General features: G+C 42.2%; 1 protein-coding gene across 2 annotated transcripts in view; it reads left to right on the top strand.

Moving 5' to 3' along the window:
* The window catches only part of TNFRSF25 (TNF receptor superfamily member 25), a 79416-nt gene that overhangs the window by 21684 nt on the left and 30699 nt on the right, over positions 1-27033 (top strand). The window contains exons 2-5 of one of the 2 annotated variants that reach the window (XM_075604972.1): positions 11466-11688; positions 22147-22275; positions 23814-23954; positions 26493-26574. In XM_075604972.1, coding sequence (XP_075461087.1) covers positions 11466-11688; positions 22147-22275; positions 23814-23954; positions 26493-26574 — 575 coding nt within the window. Of the gene's footprint in view, positions 1-11465; positions 11689-18379; positions 18658-22146; positions 22276-23813; positions 23955-26492; positions 26575-27033 lie in introns of those variants that run through there. The other variant, XM_075604973.1, reaches the window with a different exon arrangement.

The raw sequence follows: 27033 nt of genomic DNA, 5'->3' as shown, positions 1-27033 counted from the left end.
TGCAAATAGTGCAATTCAGCTCCAGAGAAACCTCCACCCCACCCCCCCGTTTCTACCTGTAAAAAAAGAAAAAGGGAAGTTGGCTAGGGTTTTTATTGATATTTAGGCCTTTCTTAATATTAAGCACATATAGTTATTACCTTATATGAAAACATTTAGCATTTATTTTGTGCTTTCTGCTCTTCTGTTAACTATCTGTACCAGTATCTCATGGTGTTAGCGTTCTTATGAAAAGTGATACTATTCTCAGTACTTCCTTTCCTGAGGATTACGTGCGGCTTTGTGGTCAGAACACTTTACTGTAAAATATAAGATGGTAATTGAGACCAGTTGTAGTCCCATGTGGGTTCTGCTGAATAATTGTATGTCCCTTAAATGTCAGCTACTGAAATATATACATTTGTATCAAATGTACCAACAAAACATCTCAATGTTGAACAGCACAAAATTGTCAGCACTAGAGATATGTAAACTATTTGCTTAAAGAGACAATCCAAGCAGGCATATTTTTTGGCAAATTATTTTTATTTTTAACATAAGATTGAAGCAGGGTGTCTCCGGAGTTGAATCCCATTAATTTCGGCTCCGGGACCCCTGCTTCCGGAGATACTTACCTCCGTAAGTGGTGCCGGCAGCCGCTGCGTTCAGCTAGCAGGGTTCATGTAATGACGGAGCTCTCGCGCCAAGGAAGTCATGACATCATCAGGTTAGGCTTCCTATAAGTGTAAGGATTCCAGTCCAGACTTTGGCTGGAACCCGCCCTTACCTGGCTGCTGGGACATTTTGAATACTGGCAGCCGGCTATATTGGCTGCACCTGTTCAAGGGCTTTAATAGCAGCCAGTGACTTCCAGCCCCTGCCTGAGCATTGTATTTGTTTCCCTGTGTTCCTGGCCACCTTGGGTTCTAGTTACTGAACCTTTCTTGTTCGTGATCCTTCCCTGTGTTCCTGGTCACTTTGGATTCTAGTAGCTGAGCCTTCCTTGTTCATGAGCCTTCCTGTTTCTGTTGCTGTGCCTAGCCTGTTGCTGAGCCTTCCTTGTTCGTGAGCCATCCCTGTGGCTTCCCTGTTCCAGAGGCTAGCCTGTTGCTGTGGCAAGCCTGTTCATTCGGAATTCCTGTTGCTAACCACAGACCATGACCCCGACCTCGTTGCCTTCCGCCTGCCCTGACCTTTTGCCTGTCGTCTGGATTCTGCACCACTGCCGCCTGCCCTGACCCTTTGCCTGCTTACCGACCACAGATACTCTAACAGGACTCTGTCCCTGGGCTCTGGTCCGCTTCCTGATCGGAGACGAGCACCGTCACAATTGGCGCATGTGACGTGGGAGCTTTAACCTATGCCGAGATATCACACCCCCTACGGGGTCTGTATCTCGGGAAGCAGGGGGTCCCCGGAGCTGAAATGAATGGGGTTCAGCTCCGAAGATCGTATGGTTCAATTCTATGTAAAAAAAATAAGAAAATAAAAACGGGCTTGGATTGCTCCTATAAGTTTGCTAACCAGGTGAAATTTGTCATCTTTTGGTTGCGAAATGTATGTAAAGTAAATGGTCCCTCTAATAAATATGACCATCAATAACTTTAATGGTGTTTATTATCTAATGTGTATTAGTGGCCAGAAACTCCCATTCAAGTCCATGTGTTAGTTTCTGATCGACACGGCCACTGACGGGGTGAGAGCGGCCCTCAGGCTGGGCCCTCCTCAAGCTGGGGCAGTGCTTCCTGTTAGCAGGTAAAACCCGCTAATACCCCCTCTCTTCTGCTCAACAATACTTTCGCTGTCAGCGGACCTGCTAATCTGCATTTTTACACAACGTTAGTATTTTGTTTTCACTGTTAACCAAACTACTTTTTACCAGAAACTGCTCCTATGATGTGTTTTTTTTTATGTGGTCTCTTGGGTTTCCTGTTTCATGTGTAGATAGACTGTTCTGCTTTCAGTGTCACACCTTACTCAGCTTTTCCTGTAGGCTGGCTGTACTCGTTGCACATGTTCAGAAGTTGCAATGGCAGCACAAAGATCAACTCTAAGTGTATTTTGAATTCCAGTGGGTGTAGAGCAGAAATGACATCAGAGCAAAATGGGGGATTCCGTTTGGAGTATAAAAGCACAATACTGGAATATGTAAGAAAAAAAAAGTTAACACACTGATGTCTGTATTTTTTGGCATTGTACATTCAAAATACTCCTGTTTGTGCTGCTGTGTCTATAATTATTGGTCTAAGCAAGGGGTGTGCAAACTTTTATGTTTGCGTCCCCTGTCTGCTCCCCCCTCCTGCTTGCGCTGCACCCCCCTACCTTCTCTCCGGCAATGGCAACGCATTGCCATTTGACCCTGCAGCATCATTTGACACCGCGTTGTTATGGCGACGCATTGCAAGAAGCCACCAAAGAACAGGTAAGGGGCATACAGAGACCTGTGTGCTTCCCCGGCATTCTATTTCAATGTTGTTGGGAAGAGCGCGGGGCCTCTGTAAGTGCCGACGCCCCCCCCTCCCCCCAGAAAATATCACCACTGTAACGCGTAGCTCACCACAAACGATGCGTGGGAGTGTAGAGTAACGGAACGTTGGGGTACATAGCCGGAGTCAGGATTGGAGAGGGTAGAGTTGTCTTAAATCCAAAGCTAGGGTCAGTGCAGGAGAGAGCAGCGCCGTCGTATTCCAGAGCCAGGTCAGTGCAGGAGAGAGTAACACAAAGTCCAAAGTTCCAGGCAAGGTAGGCAGCAAGGTAAGAGGCAGACAGGCTAGGAGTGATGAGGTTCAGCATCACAAACAGGAGTTATGCTCGGCAATGACTAAGAGTCGTGAGAGCATATTTAAAGGCCTTCCACCAATGGGAGGCATCCAGGAAGTGAACTGCAGACATCGACTGCAGACAGGCTGTTGAACCGCGCAGGTGTGTCCTATTAGACAGCCGATAGAAACCGTGTCAGAGAGTGCGCGCGCACTGCATGCAACCCGCGCATCATGCCAGTGACCCGAGCGCGCGCTGTCAGTGCGCGCCATGACACCCGCACCAGTACGGGGGCGGAGACAGGAGGCGGGGCCCGCGGGGACAGAGGAGGAGCGCAGAGAGTAGCCACGCCGTGTAACTCTGATGTCAGGACGAGGGTGGGGATTGGCGGCAGGGACCATAGAGCACTGAGGAGACCGCGCACCGCGCATGTGTCGCAAGTCAATGCCCGTGGACCGGGAGCGCCGCCTGAGCCCAGGAATCGAAGAGACCGACGGGACCCGCGCAGTGTCCGCGCGCCGCGCGTGAGTACCACCATTATATTGCCTCACTTGAGTGCCACGGGGAGGAGAGGAGCGAGAAAGGGTTAAGGGGACAGAACCGCCAGAATGGCGAATCCTCACAGCCCCCCAGTTTGCGTACTCCTGCTCTAAGTCACTGTTGTGTAACACCTATTGATCCTGTCTTAAAGCAGCAGTCACCACTGACTGCCATTTGTATTGTATTTTATTTGACCCTTTTCAAGAGATCGCTTCTTGACCATTCCAACAACTGTCTTTAGTTTTACCATCCGATGCTCCGTACAGGAGACATAAGCGTTTGGGAGATTCAAATGAATCTCTCCCAAGAGCCCATTGCAGTCTAAAGGTTACCATAGTAACTTACAAGCTAGAGATTAAGAAATCCTTGCTTTTTAACACTAGAAAAACATTTGATTAAAGAGCAGGACAAGCTCAGGGGGCGAAATAAGAACATTATATGAGTTAAACTCATATAGGCTGCTGGCGGTGGTAGGTCTGCTGCTTTAACATCCAGCACAAGAAGGGCAGTGAGCATGGCAATGTGACATCCCCAGTGACAAGAAAACCTCCAGGATATCCAGGTCTGCGGAGCCATCTGATGGGGTGACTGCCCCAGAGCCTTCGTCTTGAGGGGGATGTGTGACGGTCGTGGGTAACCAGGCTACATAATAAAAGTTAAGCCCTCTGGTTACCCCTGAAACCGTGGGGTCCCTGGTAGCTACATAAGCACAATAAGCAGGAACCAGGGATAATACATGTAGAAAATAAAGTGACGCCTGCTTTTTTCTGTTTTCATGTTCCCTTGGCCCTAGAACTGTGAGATTTCTTGTGTCAGTTTTAGGGGGAATATTTGGGTAGAAATGCAATTATTTTGTTTGCAGGAGTTCGGGGGCCGAAGTTACCGGTAGTCCTTTAATTCTCCCCGGCGAGCAGGCATGATTTGCCGGTACGTGGGGTGAATTACACCGGGGCAACCCAGTATCCCCCAGACTCCCGGATTTTGAGCCCAAATATCCCAAATCCATTTCCCTTATAAGTATAATGTTTCCTAATATGTATATTTTATTAAAGTGTACTTTATAATGTTTTAGACATTTACTATAAGGTTCTATGCAGTCAGCCAGGGCATCAGCATAGACGCCGGCATGTCTGTATAGAGTCCGTAGTACAAAGAGGAGAGGATGTCCAGAGGTGAGAAGACTGTTTGGTGGGTGAGGAAGGGCAAATTGCCAAGTCCGGAGAACAAAGGGCACCCTGTGGGGACATCTTTTGTATCTGCTAGACTTGGTGGAGCCTGCCCAGCAGGTGGCAATGAGTTAGCTGGGGGAGATACAGCTTGTAGGCGCTTCTCCCATTGGCTAAATCATATTTCCCGCTCAACTGGATTTTCGAGCCGGCTTGACACACCTCCTCCTCCGATGTCAGCCCAAAGATGAGGCCCTGTTTCTATTGGCTGACAGGAAGGAATTCCCACGCTCTGGTCGCTCCTCCTTCCTCCATGCTGATGCTTGGCCTCTATGTGCTGCCTACTCACAGGATGTAGGTAGGATAAGTACAGTGGCGTGATCAGTAGAATCTGGTGGGTCCCTCTGAACATACACGGGAAGCAGCTGGGACTGGGATATCAGTAGCAGGTGTACATGGAAAGATAAAAACAGACCTCCATGGTGCAGATCAATGGTAAACAGATAAACTTTATGAAGTAGTATAAAATGTGCACTCACAATGTATAAAATCAATATAAGCGTTTTTTCACTATATAAGTGATAGGAAGGTAAGGGTGGTTGCCGCAGCTCACTGCACCGCCGATATCCCGGACAGTTCTCCTCCGCAGGCTCCCTGTGATCCTCTCTACACCATGACAGTGTGGGGATCTCCTTCTTCGGAGTCTCCGGCGCGTCGCGTCACTTCCGGTGGGCACGATCAGCTCCGTCACGTCACTTCCGGTTCGGCGGTTGATTGACAGTTCGCGGGCAACAATCCTCTCACCTCCTGGGCGGGTCCACTCTACGCGTTTCGCCAATAGAAGCCAGCCATTCTATTGGCGAAACGCGTAGAGTGGACCCGCCCAGGAGGTGAGAGGATTGGTGCCCGCGAACTGTCAATCAACCGACGAACCGGAAGTGACGCGACGGAGCTGATCGTGCCCACCGGAAGTGACGCGACGCGCCGGAGACACCGCAGCAGGAGATCCCCACACTGTCATGGTGTAGAGAGGAGCACAGGGAGCCTGCGGAGGAGAACTGTCCGGGATATCGGCGGTGCAGTGAGCTGCGGCAACCACCCTTACCTTCCTATCACTTATATACTGAAAAAACGCTTATATTGATTTTATACATTGTGAGTGCACATTTTATACTACTTCATAAAGTTTATCTGTTTACCATTGATCTGCACCATGGAGGTCTGTTTTTATCTTTCCATGTACACCTGCTACTGATATCCCAGTCCCAGCTGCTTCCCGTGTATGTTCAGAGGGACCCACCAGATTCTACTGATCACGCCACTGTACTTATCCTACCTACATCCTGTGAGTAGGCAGCACATAGAGGCCAAGCATCACAATACCCCACACCTGAACAATATAGTCTGCACTTAGTGTGTTTCTTGTCTGTTGTGTTTTCTCCTATATGCTCCCCCTGGGTTGAGAAAATATCGTTCTCTTTATTCATACCAACATCTTCTTAGCACACCGTCCTTCCTCCACCTGGCACCCTCAGAACAGGGTCCTCACAATCTCACGAGCCCCCACACAGTGCATTAGGCTAAGGCCCCGCTCCCTCAGTCAGCGCGCCCGCACTGCAGACAGGCGGGGCGCTGACAGACACAGACCGCGATATGCGGTCTGTAGGGAGCGGGAGCCGGAGCAGGAGTGGGAGGGAGGGGCGTGGTTTAAACAGAGGGGGGGCATGGTTTAAGCGGAGGGACCCGCTACCCCCCCTCCACGGGCTCGGGCTCCCGGGCTGCAGGAGGGAGCTGCTGCGGACTGCCCTACTCACACGCTGACACTCAGGCACACACACACACTCAGGCACACACAGACACACAGACAGGCACTCATGCACACACACACACAGGCAGGCACTCACGCACACACATACACACACACAGATAGGCACTCAGACACACAGGCACTCAGACACGCACACACATACACACACACAGACAGGCACTCACGCTGCTTTCCCTCCACACTCTCCTCCCCGCAGCCTCCCCTCCTCCCGAAGCCTCCCCTCCTCATTGGCTCACAGCCACACCACGTGACGCGTCGACGCTTGGGATTACAATTCTCTTGAATCCCCTGGCGGCTGACACGTCACAGCGTGTAGTGAGCTGTGCCGTGAGGGGGGACTGGGACCGGCTCGGGAGGATTCCCCTGCTGGTGGGGAACGCTCGTGCGGCCGCCCGCGCCGTCAGGTGCAGCGGGCCCCAGGCCTTACTGTATTGCATATAACTACCAGTAATTAGAGTTTACTAATATATTTTAAATGTTTACGCTTTGATATGATCAATCGCATAAAAACACGCCGTGTGTATTTTTATGGTTTTAAGTGAGTCCATACAGGGAAAAGCTCAAACCCTGGGACACTTCAACAATTTTTGAGAAAATTGTCAGGACACCGAGACATTGCATGAAAATCTGGGGCTGTCCCAGCTAAACCGGGATGTACTGTATGGTCACCCTAACCAAAGGCCAATTCAAAACTATAGGGAACTGAAAAAAATGATGTAAAAAAGGGTTTGCTTGAGGACACAGCAAGGCAGAAATGGGAAGTTTAATCCTACTATTGCAAGTATTATTAAAACAATTGTCAAAGGCAGCAACAACTCTTAGTAACGAAAAGATACATTTCCTTGCTTATTGTATGAATACAGGGTATATTTTGCTAAATATAGAAAAAAACAAAAACCTACCAAAAAGGTAATTAGTTAAATTTCTGGGAAATACTGGTTTGTCTTTTGGCATGTGTATTTCCCCTCATGTACCAACTCACTTTCTGGGTAAATCGTATCAAGAAAAACAACCCGCCTTAATTAATACAATGCAGTCATTCTTATATTAGGTGAATTAAAAACCCAGCAAACCGTAAAAAAAATAAAAAATGTCATGAACCATAAGTGTCATGTTCAGTTTCAATGATTGTTTTCAATAGCCATGAACTGAATAACCCCTTTGATGTCAGAGAGGCAAGCAACACATTATAGATATATTAATTTCCCCCTCAAAAAAATCAAATTCTCTGAGATTTATCATTCATTTCTATATCTTATTTCAGATAGACTAACAGTTCTCACCTTTTACTGCACAAAAAAAAAACATAAATAAAACAGGAGCATCATTTTCTTTATAACTAAAGAAAAATAGTTCAATCGACACCCAAACTAGCTTTGTTCCACCATATCCTATAGCTGCGTTTTGGATTTCAATTCTATGTAGATGGCCCTTGATGCCCCCAGGCAGAAAGTAACACATTTCTATCACAGCTGAGACACTTTTTCCATTACCATTTCTGTTTACATATTCTTGTTAAAACTCAACTATTTTGTCATATCAATTCTAAAACAGCCAGTTAGATTGTGATGATGTAAAAATAAACAAGCATACTTAATAACACCTTTATAAACATCAGTAATATTTGCTCCCCCTCTGGTATTGTTGCACCTTCATGGATGTATGCGATAAATATTTCTACAATATTTGGACTTAGTGAAACGTTGTTTTCTTTAAATATTTGTGAATACAGCCTGTGGACATGATGTAACCCCTGTTTTCTCTACTGGTTATATGCCCCACTCTCTTTCTTTTTCCTCCCCTTACTCCTGTATTTTTTTTAATGATGCAGAGTAAATAAACAGTATAAAACTTGTACTATCTGTTCCTTCCCCAACTGCCTGGTCTGCAGCACCTCCATCATCATTTTTGCACTGGCTCTGGCTTTCCATCATTATCTGCCACTACACCTTTAGTTCTCTACTACACACTTTAATCTCAAGGCAGCATCCAATTCAAAGTATCTGTTGCACGTTTTTAGGCCAGAAAACTTTAGTGCCTCTGTTTACATTTGTCTCATTTGCTGTGCTGCTTGGACTATCTTGCTTGAGAGTAATTATGGGAAGTATTGGTCATACAGTAGAGGCAACTCTTATTCTAACAAAAACCAGTGGCAATTCCCCAAAAGACCCAGGTACACCCAGGTACATTCTGAATACATGCCTTAAACTTTCCTTAAACTAGCCCCAGCATTTCTGCATTGATTAATGGCCTATCAGATTAACAGCGGGGGTCCCTGGCAGTCCCATTCAAACTGAATGGGACTGCCAGGGATCCCTGCTGTGTTAATCCTATGGGTCGTTAGTCAATGCAGAAATGCCTTAAACGTGCCTCAAACTAGCCCAGAACATACCCAGCACATACCCAGCACATACCCAGAATGTAACCCGGCTAGTTTACAGCAAATGTTAGAATAAACTTTGCCTCTACTGTATACCCCTGCTATGTGAACTGGCAACTCTATACAACACCATTTTTACTTATGTTCATAAATTATAAAAGAATGTATAGAAATGGTAGAATATGTTTGTTGTTTGGAATATATTCTAATCTCCTGTTATGAGTGAATTAAACAATAAACTGCATCATTAATTAACTTGGAAGGACAGGGACTCCTTTATCCCCATATTTAATTGTATGTACTAAGCACTTCTCCATATTCCTGTTATCCTCCCTGTGTCATGTCTTGTGTAACCATGCTGTAAAATGGATTACAGTCATCTCTCCTGCTGACAGTAAGGCCTGGTAAGTTATGGGCATGCCAGCAGTAATTATGGAGGTTTGCCCTCACACCCTGGTGAGGTGCCCTATGTATGGATGGGAGTGGTCACATGCTCTGAATCCATGATTAGTGATGTCAGAGTTGTGCCAGCCCCCAGAGGATACATAAGGCACAGCACTGCTCAAAAGTTAGTGGTTCAGAAGTGGTTTAGAGGTTATGAGAAGAGTTCAGTTGGTTGGTTGTGAAGGAGCAAGTCTGAGTACAGACTTGGGAGAATGCAGCTCATAAGACTGTGACCAGGGACTTGGCACATGGAGTATCTCTCTAAGGGGAGATAGGGAATCCACCAATTTGGGAAAGGACACCTTTCAAAGGGAAGTGCGGTGAACATGAGCGGCTGAGTACAGACCGCTGTGAGGGGCAGCTGGCCCATACCACCATGCCAATAAAGATGACCTTGAATAAAGACACTTCACTGTGTGAGTCTGGAATTACTCAGCAGGGGAAGGCATCACCAAGAAGGAGTTCCTCAGCAGAACCATCTCCATGCGGACGCAGGGATCCTGATGAGGTGGAGGCGCTGCACTGGATATAGGTAGGACTCATGCACACTACCTCAGCTGCCTGTCTGGGTTGGCAATCCCCAAACAACATCATGCGGGAGACTCAGGAGTCCTGTTGCCAGCAGGTGCACCACCAGACACTACACTTTAATGGGGACTGGTTAGACCACAGGGGTCAATGTGAGATTGGGTGGGTCAGGCTAGGCCAGAAAATCCGTTACACTTGTATAATACATATGTTAACCGCTTCATACAATACTTAATCACCTAAAATAGAGGAATCTACATTTCTGAAGTGTGTGTGTGTGTAAGATCACTGAGGTTTTTCAGAATTCATCTCATACAAATCCTTCCTGCAGTCTGTGCATTTCTTTTTTAAATATATTTTACTAGCTGAAAGTATCTGGTGTGGCTGAGGGATTCTAAGAAACCAAAATTTACTGAGATTTATAAATGGATAAGTAAATGTTTTAGTTTCTAAATGTGAAATCCCCGGCACAAACAACGACTCCACTTATAATAGTTTGATTGCCTCTGAAGTTCTGAAGTGTGCGATCGAGAGCCTCTAATGCGTGTTTGTGGGACACTGTGCTCTCATCCCAAACAATGATCTCAGACTCTTGAAGAAATTTGGCTGCGCCTGTATTTTTGCCAGTGTTGCAAATTGGATTTTCAGAGTGACCAAGATTAAGTGGTAGGGCTGTGTGATGGGATCAGGTAATTTGTGATGTCATATGTGATGTCATCAGTGATGTTATTTGGGAATTGTATCCCAACATAAACCCGAAATTTGCTCCTTGATCTCAGGAACCATCATGCAAAATTTGGTTACGATATCTTAAAGCTGCAGTTCAGTCTTTTTTTTTTTTTTAATTTATTTTTTTACTTCAATAGTTTTATGTGTGCAATCTCTAATTACCTAAAGAACTGGATAGCTGCAGGTCAATTCGTTCTCCATGTATTGATAGGTCGAAATTTGGTGACATAATTAGTGAAGGGATCTGTTTATATTCTGCTTGTCTGTCAGTGGAAGCTCATGAATATTCATGAGCAATCCTTCACTGACGTGTGCTAGAGGGAGGGCAGGGCTGACAAAGGGGTGTGCCAGGGCTTGTGACAGGACATGAAGGGGCTGTGCCTTAGCAAATGGCTGTTAAAATAGAATACAAGAAAATTGGTCTTTAAAATTTGTTTTTTTTAAAACAGAAAATGCTAAAAGTATTTTTTCTTACTACAGAACTGATTTATTTAAAAAAACACACATGCAGGATATTGACTGAACTGCAGCTTTAAGAAGTGTCCAAATGCATAGTGAATAGACAAACGAACAAACAACTTTCTAAGATATATAGGGCCTCATGCAGAGAGCAGCGCTAGATTAAATTGGAGAGTTCAAAATTTTTTCGCTTTATTGGAGAGTTTTTTTCTCCATATGCAGAAAGGGCATAAAACTGCCTTTCTGCATATGGAGAGTTTCAACCAGCGATATGAGCGCTGTTGAAACTGTTGGGAAAAAAATCGCGTTTTTTTTTCCCTTCTCCCTCTGGCCAGCTTCCTGCCAACTTTTTTTGGCGGAGGTAAATTGAGAATTTCTCTCCATGTTATTGGCGCGATCAGCCACTAGATGGCGATCGCGCCTTTCTGAATAGGGATATTTTTAGAACAGGGGAAATTTAGCTTCTCGCCGGTAGCTCGGCGAGAAACACAAAAAAAAAAAATGGCGCTTTTTTTAAAACTCGCCAGTACCTGCAGTTCTACAGGCATTTCTCTCCAAAAAATGCCGCTATTCACATTACCGCTGCTCTCTGCATGAGGCCCATAGTGTTGACAAGTTTGAGCCCCTCCTCTAATGTATTTTTCATCTGTAGGTTTTTTTTAATGAAGCCATAATCCAACAGAACAAGAGGAAACAAGGAATAGTGAACCAAACTTTAAGTAAAGTTAAGTTTGAGTTGACTGACGATGAAGCAAATGAACACAGATTAAGAAAGCGCAATCGCTTCAGAAGACAGGACTCCACTAATATTCAGTGCAGGGACGATTCTGGCTACGATGAAACCGCACAACACTGCTGCAAAAATTGCCCAGTAGGTAAGTATTGTATATATATTTTTAAAAGCAACTGTCCTCTAAACCTGCTATTATTTAACTACTGTGGGGCTTATTTCTATATCCACCGAAACGGCCAGTCGGCCTGTTTTCAGACTAAATTCCCCTGTGACTTTAATGCATGTATATCTGTATTTATATAGCACCCACAGCTGTACTTAGCACTTTACAAGAGAGACCATACAGGGAATTATAATACAATAAGTGCAACAAATAAGATCAGACAATAGGAACGGAAATTTCTGCCCCGGAGAGCTTACAATCTAAGTGGAATTTGGGTCAGTCAGCCGCTTTTGAGGATATAGAATAAGCCCCTGTGTTGTTTAGTAACTAAGTTTGAGTAATCTAGTTAAAACAATACCAGGTTACATAACAATTTTTTTCTTATATTTATATACTTTGGCATAATCCTGTTTACAATGACATCATTTTTTGGAATTTGATGTTATTTTTTTAAACATTTTAATACAACAAAATGGATCTTTGTAGAATTAAATCAAAGTGCAACATGCGGTTAATCTTTAACCTCCCCTATGGAAACATCCCTGCGGTGCTACAGTATACAGTATATCCTTCTCCAGCCATAAACGGCAACTTGATCGTTTACATTTATATTATATTGAATGTTATATTATAGCAGGGGAGGCCAACTGCAGTCCTCAAGGGCCACCAACAGGTCAGGCTTTCAGGATATCCCTGCTTCAGCACAGATGGCTCAATTAGTGGCTCAGCCAGAGACTGCACCACCTGTGCTGAAGCAGGGATAGCCTGAAAACCTGGCCTGTTGGTGGCCCTTGGGGACTGGAGTTGGCTACCCCTGATTTATAGTATCTGGAAAAGCTTTGTATCAGACAATTTCACATTTCAGAAACACGTGCAAACACCAAGACAGAAAATCCCAGTGTCCTAATGTGACCTGAGTTTGACCTGGCCAAATGAGAAGGTCTAGGAACTGTCAAGTCATTCCAATATGTGTGGTAACGTTGTCATGTCATTCCTGTGTGGTAATACAAGTCAGTAACATGAAAAAGCACTTTTTTAACTGGCACTTCAGTAGATGCATGTCCCACATTACCTGATGTAATAAATTACATTAATATACGTTCCCACTGCAAGTAAAAAACAAACACACTGATGACATTACCAAGGGCCATGTCTACTAAATGCTGCTAGGTACCTTAACTCCCATTTATAGGAATGGGATGAGATGTGCCTTATGTCTTTGCCCACTTGGTAATGGTAACGTTTCATTTGGTGCCTTTATTATAACCTAGAAGTTACTCACAGAGTGGCATAACTAAACTAAAAACTAAACTAAAGCTGTCTCACATTGTAACTGTATTTGTAACCATGTGTTTGTCATCTTAACTATATGCCCAGGACATACTTGAAAACGAGAGGTAACTCTCAATGTATTACTTCCTGGTAAAACATTTTTATAAATAATTAAACATAACACAAGTGCAAACATAAGGTTAAAGTCCCCTTCTGCATCACAGAAATACTTACTTATTGTTACTGTCATGATTAAGGCCCAGGTTTACTAAACAGTATTACATTTTAAAATAGCTTAAGGCATTGCAGCCCATTCAAATGGCCTTAAAACTTAGCTGCGCTTAGTAAACATGGTTCTAATCATCTTTCATGATAAATCATACATGACATTGTTTTTAAGAGAACTATTATTTTGCCTATTTGTTGAAAAATTGTCACTTTATAATGGTTTTCTACTGATATGTGGTTGGTACCTGCATAGGGATTTCCTAAAAATACATTTCAATGTAACTGTACTTCATGATTTTATCATAATTTGGTGAATGACACGTGGAAAATTTAGAAGTATGATCACAGATCAAAGATTAGGCAGAGAATGAACTGTCTCCATTGTAAGCCAGAGGCCTAACCTAAACCTACTGTACAATACAAGGTAACAATCTTCCTAGCCATCTGTCATTATTAGATAGGTGTTGATTTACTTACAATGACAATGCTGACAATAAACATGTATTAATCATTTTGAAACAATTATGTTTCTGTGCTTCGGGTTTTAGCAAAGATTGTATAGTTACCGCTAACAGTGACTTATTTTTACAGTCCATGAGTCACGTGCAATACATTTGCCGCAAGACTCGTTAAGATTGAAGTGATTATGCAGTGACATTTAATTCCTATAGAAATTGTTTCCTTTATACTTGACTCATACTGTACATAGATTAGATTTAATCTCAGAGCTCTTCTCACGGCAGACATACAGTATTTCATAGTGTTTCCTCTTCACTTAGTCTGGGATCGTTCAGAGTAGGTGAGGTCACTAAATGACATTCGTTAATGATTGTAAAAACTTGCCAACATTTTTTTTTACCATGGAAATCAAGTTTTAAATCATTTTAAAACGAATGACTGATTAAAAAAAAAAAAAATCTCATTCAGCTCCATTTTACTTTCATCTTTCCCTTTAAAGTAGCAATCTGCACTGCTAGTTTTTTTTGTGCTTATTTTTTTGTTTTACAGTGCCTGAAACATGGTCCTCTGACCTCTGTGCACCTCGGGTTCCTGAGATATTCTCCACTGTACCAGTGGATAAAAACACAGAGCTGCAGGGTCCAGTCATGCTCTGGCGGCCAATAAAAGCTGCAATGTCATAAGTATGGCTTCCTGGCGGCCATATTGTAGTTGTTTAAAAAAAAAAAAAAAAACAACATATTACCTGCACAAAAAATGGGAATAACTCAGGAACCAGTGTGTCCACAGAGCACAAAAGACCCAACAGCCCCTCCGGTCAGCTGGTGTGCTTACATAGCAATGCTGCTTCTTTATGATTTTAATAAAATTGAAGAATTAGCCAATTTAAATGAAATGGACTTATGAATTTAATTTTAAAGGATCTTATCTCGCTGCTTAATGATAACGGAAGGGAGTCAGGATAGGGCCCCTTCACCAACCTTGGCCCTAAAAGCAAATTTACTCCCCATCTCAGTACCAGTTCAAATATTGATGTATTCATCAAGCTAGTGTAGCCCTTTTTCTGACACTCTAAAGAGACTACTGGTAACTGCGGCTCCAGGAGATCTGAGCCTCCGCTAGCTGGGAGCCTGGGGTTATACCTAATTAGCGTAGCGCCTCCACTTACCCAGGATCCCCGTGATGTGAGATTCCCCTGGGCAAGAAACATATACACACACATATGGGATGCAACCAACTTTACTATTATGCACGATATCTTAGCACTCTATCATATTATCACACACACAGCTTATAACCCAACACATAACCTAGAACGCAATATAACCTTAACTCAGCTAAATGATAATGTCCTTAAAACGGCCACGCTCTTAATGAGTTTTGTCCTGTACAATAGTGGCTCAGCCACGCTCTTAATGAGTATGTCTTTGTCCCATCACCGCGTGCCCCACACACCGTGTCCTTGCACTAATAGAAAGGGGTGTTCCGTGTATAAGGCCTTTGGCCACTCACTAGTGTCCCCAAAGAGTTACGCCTAAGGCGGGATCAGCGCCTGTTGACCGGTGTTGGTGCACTTGCTGTAAATACCTTCTGGTCACGGCGGTGACCGGTAACACTTCGAAAAGGATCAGACGAATCCTTGCTTGTCTTTGATGTCCGCAGTGCAGCTGTCTGGTCCCAAGCAGCTCACCAGCAAACCTGCTCCGCACACTTGTCCCTAGCTGTCTACACAGTAAGGTGACTGATCGCTACCACTATGGGCGTCCCTGCAGCACAGCAACCTACTGTGGCTCAGGGGTTTTCCTAAGGGCCTGCGGGGTAAATCTAGCCTATGCAGGCGGGTCACGGACCCCCTGCACGCATACACCTCCTCCTTTACCTTCCGGATCCCCTCTGACTAGCGTGGTCTCTCCCCCACGCTTCCCTTTCCTCCTCCCGTAATCCTAGCCTTCTGATTGGCTCCTCACATCAGGTGACCACTCTAGAGCTCATGGGAGCTGTAGTTCCTCAACGGAGCCTTTCTCTTACAGGCCCATTGTTCGCGCGCTTCCATTGCGCATGCGCGACCTTCCCACTCTCTCAGTGCCCTCTGCAAGATTGCGCAACAACATGGCGGCGCCCTGTACTAACGGCCGCCGCGGAACCTGCCACACTCCCACCGAAAACACACATGAGGTTCCTACCACATCCCTACACTAGTAACACATGACTTGGAACAGATGCAGAAAAGAGGGGGGACTAACAATGAGTTTGGATGAGACACAGGCCCTTAAAGAGTTAATGGATATGAAAGGAGTAGTTATAAAGCCCTCCGACAAGGGGGGCAATATCGTTCTCCTTGATGAGGTAAATTATATCCAAGAAAACTTGAGACTCTTAGGGGACAGAAACTGTTATGAGGTCTTATCATCTGATCCCACCCTAGCATACTGTAAGATCCTGAGATCCATTCTGCAACAGGGTTTGACCAATAGAGTAATAAGCCAAAAAGAGTTTGACTTTATAATGGTCATGCACCCAAAGGTAGCAACATTTTACACAATACCAAAGTTGCACAAAAACCCTCTAAAACCCCCAGGGAGGCCGATAATATCGGGCATCGGGTAACTGGGGGAACAAGCAAGTAAATACCTTGACACTATTCTCAGGCCTTTCGTGACTAACCTTCCCTCATATACAAAGGACACAACTGATATCCTACGTAAATTAGATGGCGTGGAGGTAACTGAAAACACCTTCCTTGCGTCACTCGACGTAGAGTCCTTGTATACAAGTATACAGCATGAGATGGGGTTACAGGCAGTGAGACATTTTTTGAGGGCAAGAGGGGTGGATCTCATCAATCACAATGAGTTTGTGATAGACCTCCTACAATATCTATTGAAACATAATTACTTCTTGTTTAATGGCAAAACCTACAACCAACTCCAGGGAACGGCAATGGGGACTACGTGCGCCCCAACGTACGCTAACATCTACCTGGGTTGGTGGGAGGAATGTGAGGTCTTTACTAGCGAGTTGTCTGAATTCACGCAATATATTGACATGTGGTCACGCTACAATGATGATGTGCTGCTCCTTTGGATTGGCACATCAGATCAATCTCACTCCTTTGTTCAGAAATTGAACACTAATGATTACAATCTAAAACTAACCAGTGAAATTGATTTGGTTCAGATCACATTTTTGGATCTGGTCATTAGGAAGAATTCAGTAGGTACACTGATCACATCGGTACATACAAAAACCACAGCGACCAATAACCTCCTTTTGGCTACTAGCCACCACCCACAATCTCTAATTAATGGGATCCCAACAGGACAGTTCCTTAGGGCCAAAAGGAACTGTTCCAATGAACCCCTGTTTGAAGAACAGGCTAATAAAATTAAATCTAATTTCTATGATCGCGGTTATAGCAAAACATGCATCAACAAAGCATATCAGAGAGCCAAGAACACAGCTCACAATAGCCTGCTGTATGGTAGAGAAACAACTAGACAATACGATAAACAACCAATACGTATACTGTAATTGGGACATACAGCAGACAATGGCATAGCATTAGAGACATCATCAATCGCCACTGGCACATCCTGGTGGAGGATGGAGATCGCATGGAAAAACTAAACAAAAGTGTGTCAATAACATACAGGAGACCACAAAACTTATCGAACATGCTGGTCAACAGTCACTATGTGGCACCGTTGAAACGTACATGGTTACACACGAAAACTACGGGCTCATATACGTGTGGGTCACTTAAAGGGTGTCAGTTCATGAACCCATCAAAAGAATTTTGGAATTGGAATAAAACTAGAAAGTTCAGTATTCTTAAATTCATAAATTGTAAAATCGTTGTGGTGGTATATCGGGCGACGTGCATTTGTGGAATGAAGTATGTCGGCAAGACAACCAGACAACTAAGACGACGTGTCTTAGAAGATGTGGGCACTATTAGGAATGCAATTGACACGCCGGTTGCAAGACATGTCACTAGGTTTCATAATAGTGATATGTCCGCTATGTCATTACAAGGAATTGACCACATCACTTTAGGGGTAAGAAGTGGTGATTTGGATACTCTACTGCTAAGATCGGAAGCCAGATGGATTTATCTGTTAGGCACTCAGGTACCACATGGTCTCAATGAGGGCTATGGATATACAGCATTTTTATGAACTATCTACCATCACTTTGCGTTGTATTTACTTTGATTTGTATGCAAGAGGGTATTACAATCATGTAGATTCATTACAGTGTTTGGTATACTAATGCTTAACACCATCAGTTCTATATGTGAACAAAAGAACTTGTCAACATCTGTTTATTTAGCTGTACTGATCAGTCTCCAAAATGCAGGGTTTCTCATCCTCCATTTACACTGAGCCTTGTGTTTAAGTATGAAACGTAAAATACACTTTATTTGATTCTCTATCCTCCATACGAGTGTATATCATAGGGGGCGTTATCATTTTATATTAATCAGCCCTGGATGCTTCACCAGGGGGTGATTTTTAGTGATGTGCAGGACGGACTTTAGCCCCGCCCCTTTTCCCGCCCACTGACAGGGATGAGCCGTTTGATTGGATGACAAGGTGTCCAATCATGGCAGCCGTGTGGGTATGAAGGGAGCAGGGGAATGAATGCCCGCCCACCCCAGACGAAGTCTCCACTGAGACAAAACGAGCGTCTGGTGTTCATGACGCAACGCGTGACATCATAGGTGCGACCGCAGCGCTAGGCTGCGGCTACAGAGCTTCCGTGTACAGTGGTAATTCCACTTTAGGGCATTGAGGGCTAGCTAAACTAATTTGTGGGCCTCAGGAGGCATCCACAAGCTAGGAACTAGCATTTAGTGGTTTGCCTTTGCTGTGTGGGTAATCCCCGTTTGGATTTACCACACAACATGTGTTTTACTAAGGTGTGGGTGCAGTGTTTACCATAATAAGGCACCCTCCAGATATCTGAGCAGGCACCTCATGCTGCAGGGTAAGTGAGATCAGTATATCTCTACTTACCCCAGTGTCCCTCTGCCCCACTCATTTTTCCCTCTTACCAAGCTTGTGTATGTATACCCTGTCCATTACTCTCCTTCCTCCATCACTTATATCTAAATAGTGGGGGTATACATGAAGGTATATTTGGGCAATTGAGCACACTATCACCCAGTGGTTCATGTCCATACCTCAAGGTTATGCCACTCTTAGGATCAGTAGACAGTGGTACTCACTCTATTAGCCTGGTTCAAATACTCCCACCCACTACAATAAAAAGGTGGGGTTTATATTGGAGGGCAATTTTGATTGGAGTCCCTGGGAGCTCTCATCCACATAGTACACTAGCACTCTGTCATAATCATGTACATTAGGCACTGTTTCAATTACATTAGGCACAGTACCAACGGCAGAAGTGCTTAGCACCTACAGGTTTTAACCTCTTATTTCCTCTCATTGTACAATATATAATAAACATTTATTCTTTTCATTTAGTGGAGGAAGAGTGCTCGTGCGAGGATTCTTTCTCTTTATGTATTTGAATAAATAACAAAAGAAAAAAAAGTACTTAGCCAATGATTGAAGAGTGAAAAATATATAGTGCAAAAGGAACCCAGAGTGCTAAAGGTGAAAACCCACTTTAGAAATCAATGCAAAAAAAGTTTTCATTCAATGAATAAAACATGTTCGAAGACGTGTGTGTGTGTTTGGAATGATAAACAATCAATTATTATTATGACTCTGTGATTTCATTATATGGCTTGGGCGCTGCTGGGAAAATAGACAATCACTTAGGTCCACATTTAGAAGATTTGGAAGATTTCCAGCACAAACTCTTCAGCAAATAGGGGGAAAAAGTATGTAGTATGGTATTGTATGTATGTATATCTTTATTTATATAACGCCATCCAGGTACATAGCACTTTAAAATACAAGTGACATAATACTATGTCACGTACGGCACCCCTGCGAGCTCGCGACCTGCATAAAGGACAAGGGTTATTACACTCACAAGCGCTACCACTTTTCACCCCCTTAGAGGTCCCTCAAATAGACAATATCTCCCATAAAGCATGAGGATTAAAACACAGCTCGCAAACTGCCCCACCCTTCACCTTCATAAAGGTCCCTTAAATAGTTATATCTCTCCTCAATCCATCCCAATATACCACCATCATGAACAGCACACAAGTGAGCATGTGACTTAGATGTGCAACCAGGGTTAATACACACAGCTACTCTAGCCAACTCACCTTTCGCCTGAGCAAGCTACCTCCAGTGAGTTAATATTAACACCTACTCAATTGCAAATCATATCTATACGCTGCCACCACCTGAGGTAGCTATGCCAACAAAAGATGTCAAATTAATATTTCCAGGTCCCTGTTTATTATAGAAAAATTATGCACCTTAACACACAAGAATCAGTTGTAGCAAAATGTGTCTGAAAACGTAAATACCCTCCCCAGAGCATACAACAGGTCATTCAGAGCCCAAAGCATTACTTATTAAATGTTTTAATATATATAAAACACAGTGCTTAGGTTACAGGAAAAAAAAAGATTACAAGAAACATACAGTTACAATTAAATGCAGAACAGCTTCTTAAAATAAAATGATAAACCGAAAAGAAAAACTATACATTACCAAATGCCATAGATTTTCCCCAGAGAGGCCACTGGTTCAGAATATGAGATCTACGTGTTTTATCCAAAACAGTCATCTGGTAAGATCTCATCATCATAATCTTTGCTCAGACATAAATATTCTTTCTTCTTATGTAAGCCACATAAACCCACCCCCTGTCGTAAATCAACTGTGAGATTGACGGTTTTCAACAGAGAAAAAAAACTCCTTCCAAAGACGTTTGAATCTGGGCCTAAGGCTATACCCGCATTCATAACTTCACTTCTGTAATACTTAAACACACATGAGTCACATCAATGCATTCAGGCACTCAATGCGGACGCAGCAAGACTAGATATGACTATCTTAATCCTAAATTTAAGCGACAATTTAATATTTGTCTCTTATCTCTTACACATTCCGTGTGTGATATCAGAACGTGCCCCTCAGTGACATGGTTACAGATTTGTTACTTTTATTATGCAGAGGAGATGACATCACAGGATATTCTCATTTTTAATAAAGTCAGTCTTGGTTTGATACCTTCTGTAGCCACTCCCCTGGCCATCCACAAAACACTTCCAGAGAATGCTTTGAAGCTTGCTCTAATGCGACCATGTTTACAGAAAGTTGTCACAGGGACCATGCATCTACCCTTTTAAGTGAGCCTATACAGGATAGGCACCCCCAATTACGCTCCCTTTGAAACCCAGCACCCACCCGTGACAAGCCTGTGCTTGTCATAAACCCCATACTGTATATATTGCATTTTTAACTTCAGCTGTAGCTAATTAACCCCTTAAGCACCGAAGGGATTAAAATACCAAAAACTCATGATATTATCATGACACTATAACACAATGGGAATAAGTGCTTCAGACAAAACAATGGGAAAAGGAGTCCCTGCGCTGAAGAGTTTACAATCTAAGTACCTTCCTGAGGATCACAAATCAAACTTAGCCAAATAGAAAGATCATAATCAAAGATACACTTTACCAACAACATTTGGCAACCTTTCCATATATCCACAAATAGTCTTGTGAATGACATTTGAACAAAACTGTTGCAAAGTGACTCAGGACAGGTTTGCACATTTGTAGGCTTTCCTTGTGCCTCAGTCACCTGCTTAGATTCAGACACACTTCAATATTTCACATATTCTTTCCCCTTTGTATTAAACACTCTCCCACAGCCTTCTGATTTAGCCCTATGCTTCCACTTCTGCAGCCACATCTGATGTATCATTTTTCCTCTTAAACACAATTCATTTTGAATTCATCACCTGAACATAGGTAATTTGGCCCCCAAAATCACACCATCCTCATACTAATTGCTCTAGATGCTTCTGTTCATCTATCTCTCAGCATTAACAGATAAGAAATTGTGTCATATCATCTTTTTCTTATCCCAAGGCCATCAATGTAGCATCTTCTTGTCTTGTTAGTCTACTGTAATAAAGAGCTATAGTCATATGTATTGGAGGAAAACCCTCTCTTTGCACCCTGTCTCATGTCACTCATTTGAAGTGAGATTAATTTATTGAAAGCACTTATTTGTAACATGTTTACGGGCAAAACTGTGTTCTACAGCAGAGGTTGCCAACTCCAGTCCGCAAGGACACTAACAGTGCAGGTTTAAAGTATACCAATTCTTGAGCACAGGTGTTTAAATCAATGATTGGGCTAATGAGAGCATAGCCTTAACCAGGACTGTTAGTGATCCTTGAGGACTGGAGTTGGCAACCGCTGTCCTAGAGCATCAAGTTATTTTCTTCACCGGAGTTCCATATTCACAAACCAGAATTCTTTCATCAAAATGTCATGCTCTTTTAATAATTGCACTATCTGATATGTTTCAGGGGAACACGTACAAGCAGCATGTTTAATTGCTGAACAGGATCCCACCTGCATAGCTTGTGATTCTGGAACATACCTAGGATATCCTAGCTATAGAGATAAATGTATACGCTGTTTACATTGTGATACAGGTAAGACAAAACATATTTTGTTTATTACTATTGTGTGATCCTCACAGAAAGTGATACAGGTGCAGATGCAGAAGTATTAATGCAATCCGTTATGTAGTACCTTCTATAACACTATCAAAAGAGTTTCAAAAGTTTGCCAAATTTAGGGCCATATGCTGAAGAAAAACAACAAATGTCTCATAACATACATTACAATGCGTATTTATTTTGTTGGCAGTAAATAAGGTGTGTTTGCCTAACTGATAAAACAATGATGTATCAGCTCTTAAGTTGAACTGGGTAAGGGGACGGAATTATAAAGTATGTCTTAGAACATTGTCATTAAAGGCCATTTAAAGCCCCCTTAAATTATTAACTCATAAGTGTTACTCCAAAAACAGACATTTTCTCTCCGAGATATGTGGCAATGATGAAAAAGGAAACAAACACAATTTGCCCCCCCAAAAATAAAAATTGGAACTGACTTCATGGCATTGCATCTTTAAAATAAATTGGAATAAAGGTTTTTTTCCCACACAAGAAACATTTAGCAGAAAATATTACCAATGTTATTATTGGCTGTCGTCTTTTCAATTTTATGACATGATACATTTATATGTACAGTACATCTCTTAAGTCAACACTAACTCTTTCTGTTGATACGTCCTGAATCACACGCTGGTACACACAGGGCAATATTGCAGCAAAATCCCTTGGTACTTTAACACTAAATAAAACTCCAGATGCAAATGCATCAATCACTGTGTATTCATTTTACTCCAAATTTGATTAGTTGATCTGTCCCTTGACTGTTTAGTCTGTGATACTCAATTAAAACAAATACATATATTTATTACGGAGGTTTTTAGAGAGAAATTGAAATTAAATTGACTGATAGAATAGTTACATTATGTCAATCTCCTATAGTCAGGATATAGTGCTTATTATCAAGCCTTTCTAGTGCAGTGTACCGTAAACCCATGTAGCGCAGTGTGTATGTGTATATATATATATATATATATATATATATATATATATATATATATATATATATATATATATATATATATATATATATATATATATATATATATATATATATATATATATATATATATATATATATATATATATATATATATATATATATATATATATATATATATATATATATATATATATATATATTAAGCCCATGTAGCGCAGTGTATATATAGTAAGCCCATGTAGTGCAGTGTATAGTAAACCCATGCAGTTTATAGTAAGCCCGTGTAGCGCAGTGTATAATAAGCCCATTGAAACAAATGGACTTAAAATGAGTGGTGCAGCTACTAACTTTATATGAATGATTTTAGAACGTTTAAATAACCTAATCATGTCAACCCTTTTTAAAACAGCTGTACTGGCAAATGTTACTCAGTTGTCCTAACGTAAAACGCCAATGCAATATAAGTTATCACATGACAATCCTGCGTTAACGGTCACTGGCGTGACACAGGATCACGTGTGATATCCTGTATAGGAGGTTAGTGAATCTCCCCTTACTGTTTTTCTTTCAGCTACACAGATAATAATGAAGAATTGTTCAGCCACCAGTAACACGCAATGTAGCTGTAAAGAGGGAACATATCAAGTAAAAGGAAACGATGGACCCTGCCATATGTGCACGGAATGCCAGAACAGAAAAGTCATCAAGCACTGTAAGTAAGATAGCTGATGATCTACTTCAATATGCACAGGTCTGTTACATTGACTGTAAGGTGTCTTCTAGTGCTATTTAGTAAATATGGGCCAATGTGTCAGTGTCCCACTCCCATGTCTATGTGAGCTTCAACATGATCACTCTTCTAAATACGGAGTTGAAAAGACCACTTTAAGTACACAAAACCTATAGATTGACCACACGTTATTAACATTTATGTAAAGATTTTATAGAACAGTTTATTATATTATAATAGAATAGTTTATTATATAAAAAGAATAAAAATAATATTAAAAATATGTTAACTTTTATTCTGGCATGATTTTTTACTTCAATGTCTTTTCATGCATCTTTGCTGACACTCAGTGGACATAGCTGGGTATTGTTGATAATTTAGCTTTTGCCTTGACCATAATCCCATAAATAGAGAGAGCATTTGGGGAACAGTTACACACTGCTGGCATTTGGGCAAGGCGGCTGCCTTGGGGGGCCCGGCACTCCCTCCTCTCTCTCTCCTGTCGGCACCAGGATCCAACTTTCACCCGACCAGAGGGGGGATCTGGACGAGGGAGCGTGGGCACTCACCCCCCCCCCTCCAGCTGCCCACTCTGGTCAGAAGTATCCCGCAGCCGACAAGAGGAGGGAGAGGTGGGATTGCAGGTGGGACTGGCAGAGGTAGGTGTGGTGGGTGTGTGTGTCTATTTTCTCCTCAACTTTTCTGAGTGGGCCGCCTCCTGGCAATGTGACACCACAGCGTCATATGATAGGCTGCCCCTGCAATGCAGTACTAACAATCCCTAACCTTTCTTTTGAGCTCTGCCACTGCCAAGTACATATATATTCACCCTTGAGACAGGAACTCTTCAAGTCATTATTTATAAAATCCCTGGAAGAATGTATTATAAAAATAAAATCGAGCCTCAGATTTGCTGTCCATGTATATTTAATATCTGTATTTTTATTCTATTTGTAGTGATTCAGTAATAACTTTTTAAAATGTATATAGGTAATGAATTAAATAGCTTCTGTCTACCTTTCTAGTCACTACATTTGTATTAGAAGATTTCTAACGTTTTTGAAGAGTTAAAAATAATATCTCTGTCAAATAAAAAGATCACTTGTGATCACATTCACATGTCTTAGACAGGTCTGCAACCCTGCCTTTCACCATTATCACCTAGCATACAGTGCTCTCACTGAAACAAGGGATTCTGGGAAATGACATGCAAATGCGCACACCGTGTCCCCGTTTGCCTGAAATCCATTTTTAATAAGCCTTAGCTTATAAGGGTTCCATGTAAAAATTGATTTAAGGCAAAAGGTGACACGGTGTGCTCATTTGCACGTAATTTCCCAGAATCCCTTGCTGCAGTGAAAGCACTGTATGGTAGGTGATAATGGGGAAAGGCAGGGTTGCATACCTAAGACGTGAATGTGCTCACAAGTCATCTTTTTATTTGCTATATGCAAAGGTTTCTTGTTGCCTTTTTCACCCACCATAACTTAACATGTGAATATATATATATATATATATATATATCTATATATATATATAGATATATATATATATTTATATATATATATATATATATTATATATATATATATATATATAGTTTTTGTGTACATATTGTGACCAGGGAATGGTAATAAATTCAATATATAGGGCTCCCAGGATACTGGACAACTTCTATCCTGTTTAGGCAGGAAAGTGCAGCCACAAAATGGATGTCCTCCATCCAACAGTTTTACAGGTGCTGGAACAGGGGGATGAGGGATCCAGACAAGAGTTTGTCTGCTGCCTGATTTCTGTCACCTGTCCTGATAATTAGAAAAACATGTATTTAAAGCTGGTTTCCTCGTTCCTCCCCCCTCTCTCTCTCCAAGAGCCTGGAGACAGGAAGGCTGCCAGCAAACAGAAAAGGGAGAACCCTTCCCCCTAAAAGGGTAAATCATTTGTGTACTATCTTTGACTGGTTTGCTATTTAATTTGTTGGAAGTGGGCAAGCTGCCCAACCCTAGTCAGGGTGATCCTGTGTCTAGTTATTGCTCAGTTGAGCAGGGTTTATTTTGTACATTGTTTTCAAAGTGTTGTAGTCCCAGTGCTGGGACTGAATAAACCAGGCAGAAGCCTGCTTAAAGTAACTTTGTCTCATGTCTCCTCATCTCACTCACCCTAAAAGACCATGTTCTAGTGGATCCGGACAGATGGCGGAGCCCCCTGAGTAAGCCGTTTGTCACAATATATATATATATATATATATATATATATATATATATATATATATATATATATATATATATATATATATATTAGTATTGCAGTATTTTAAAAGCACTTTGCATGAAATCCACAACCGTTTCTGATGAAAACAGAGGAAATTAGGTTGTTATAGCCATAATCTTTCATTAAACCAACATGCAAATTATGATGTGTTTTTATAACTCACAAGAACATTTTTTTTTCTACCAGAACAAATAATTGTGAAAACACTAAGTGGCCCATGAATTAAATTTCTTACATCCATACATTTTAGGTTCGAAGACTGAAAACACTGAGTGTGGTCAATGTTTACCCGGATTCTACGAGGTCAAAAATGAATGTCGGTCTTGCCTTCAGTATGTCTATTTTTGCTTTTACTCTAACATGTATATAATAATTAACTATGCAAAGAGGTAACTTCAGCGATTCAAACCATCTTCAGTAAGTAGCAAAAAAGCGTTTCCATCATAAGAGGAAGAGAAAGGTTTTACTTTATGCCTTTTCCAAAATGTTGCCTGTAATATGGAATAATAGTAACTCATTATGTAAATAGACTGACACACACACACACGCACGCACGCACGCACACGCACTCACGAATGGCCAAAAGAAACTGGGTGCATACCATTTGTGGAATGGGTAAAGGGACAAGAGGACAGGCACTCCAAAGTAAGCAAAAAAAAGTGAAGTTTAATACTCAATGCTTCAGCTCTCAGAGGAGTCTTTTTCAGGTGCAGCAAACAGTTAAGCAACCAACCCATAAATACTCTGTCTCCCCCTGTGTTCTAAAAAGACTGGCGCCAAAACCCAGTGCA

The sequence above is a fragment of the Ascaphus truei genome, chromosome 6 (genome assembly GCF_040206685.1).
Source record: "Ascaphus truei isolate aAscTru1 chromosome 6, aAscTru1.hap1, whole genome shotgun sequence".
In the NCBI taxonomy this organism is placed as follows: domain Eukaryota; kingdom Metazoa; phylum Chordata; class Amphibia; order Anura; family Ascaphidae; genus Ascaphus; species Ascaphus truei.
This window is presented reverse-complemented; position numbering and strand designations above follow the sequence as displayed.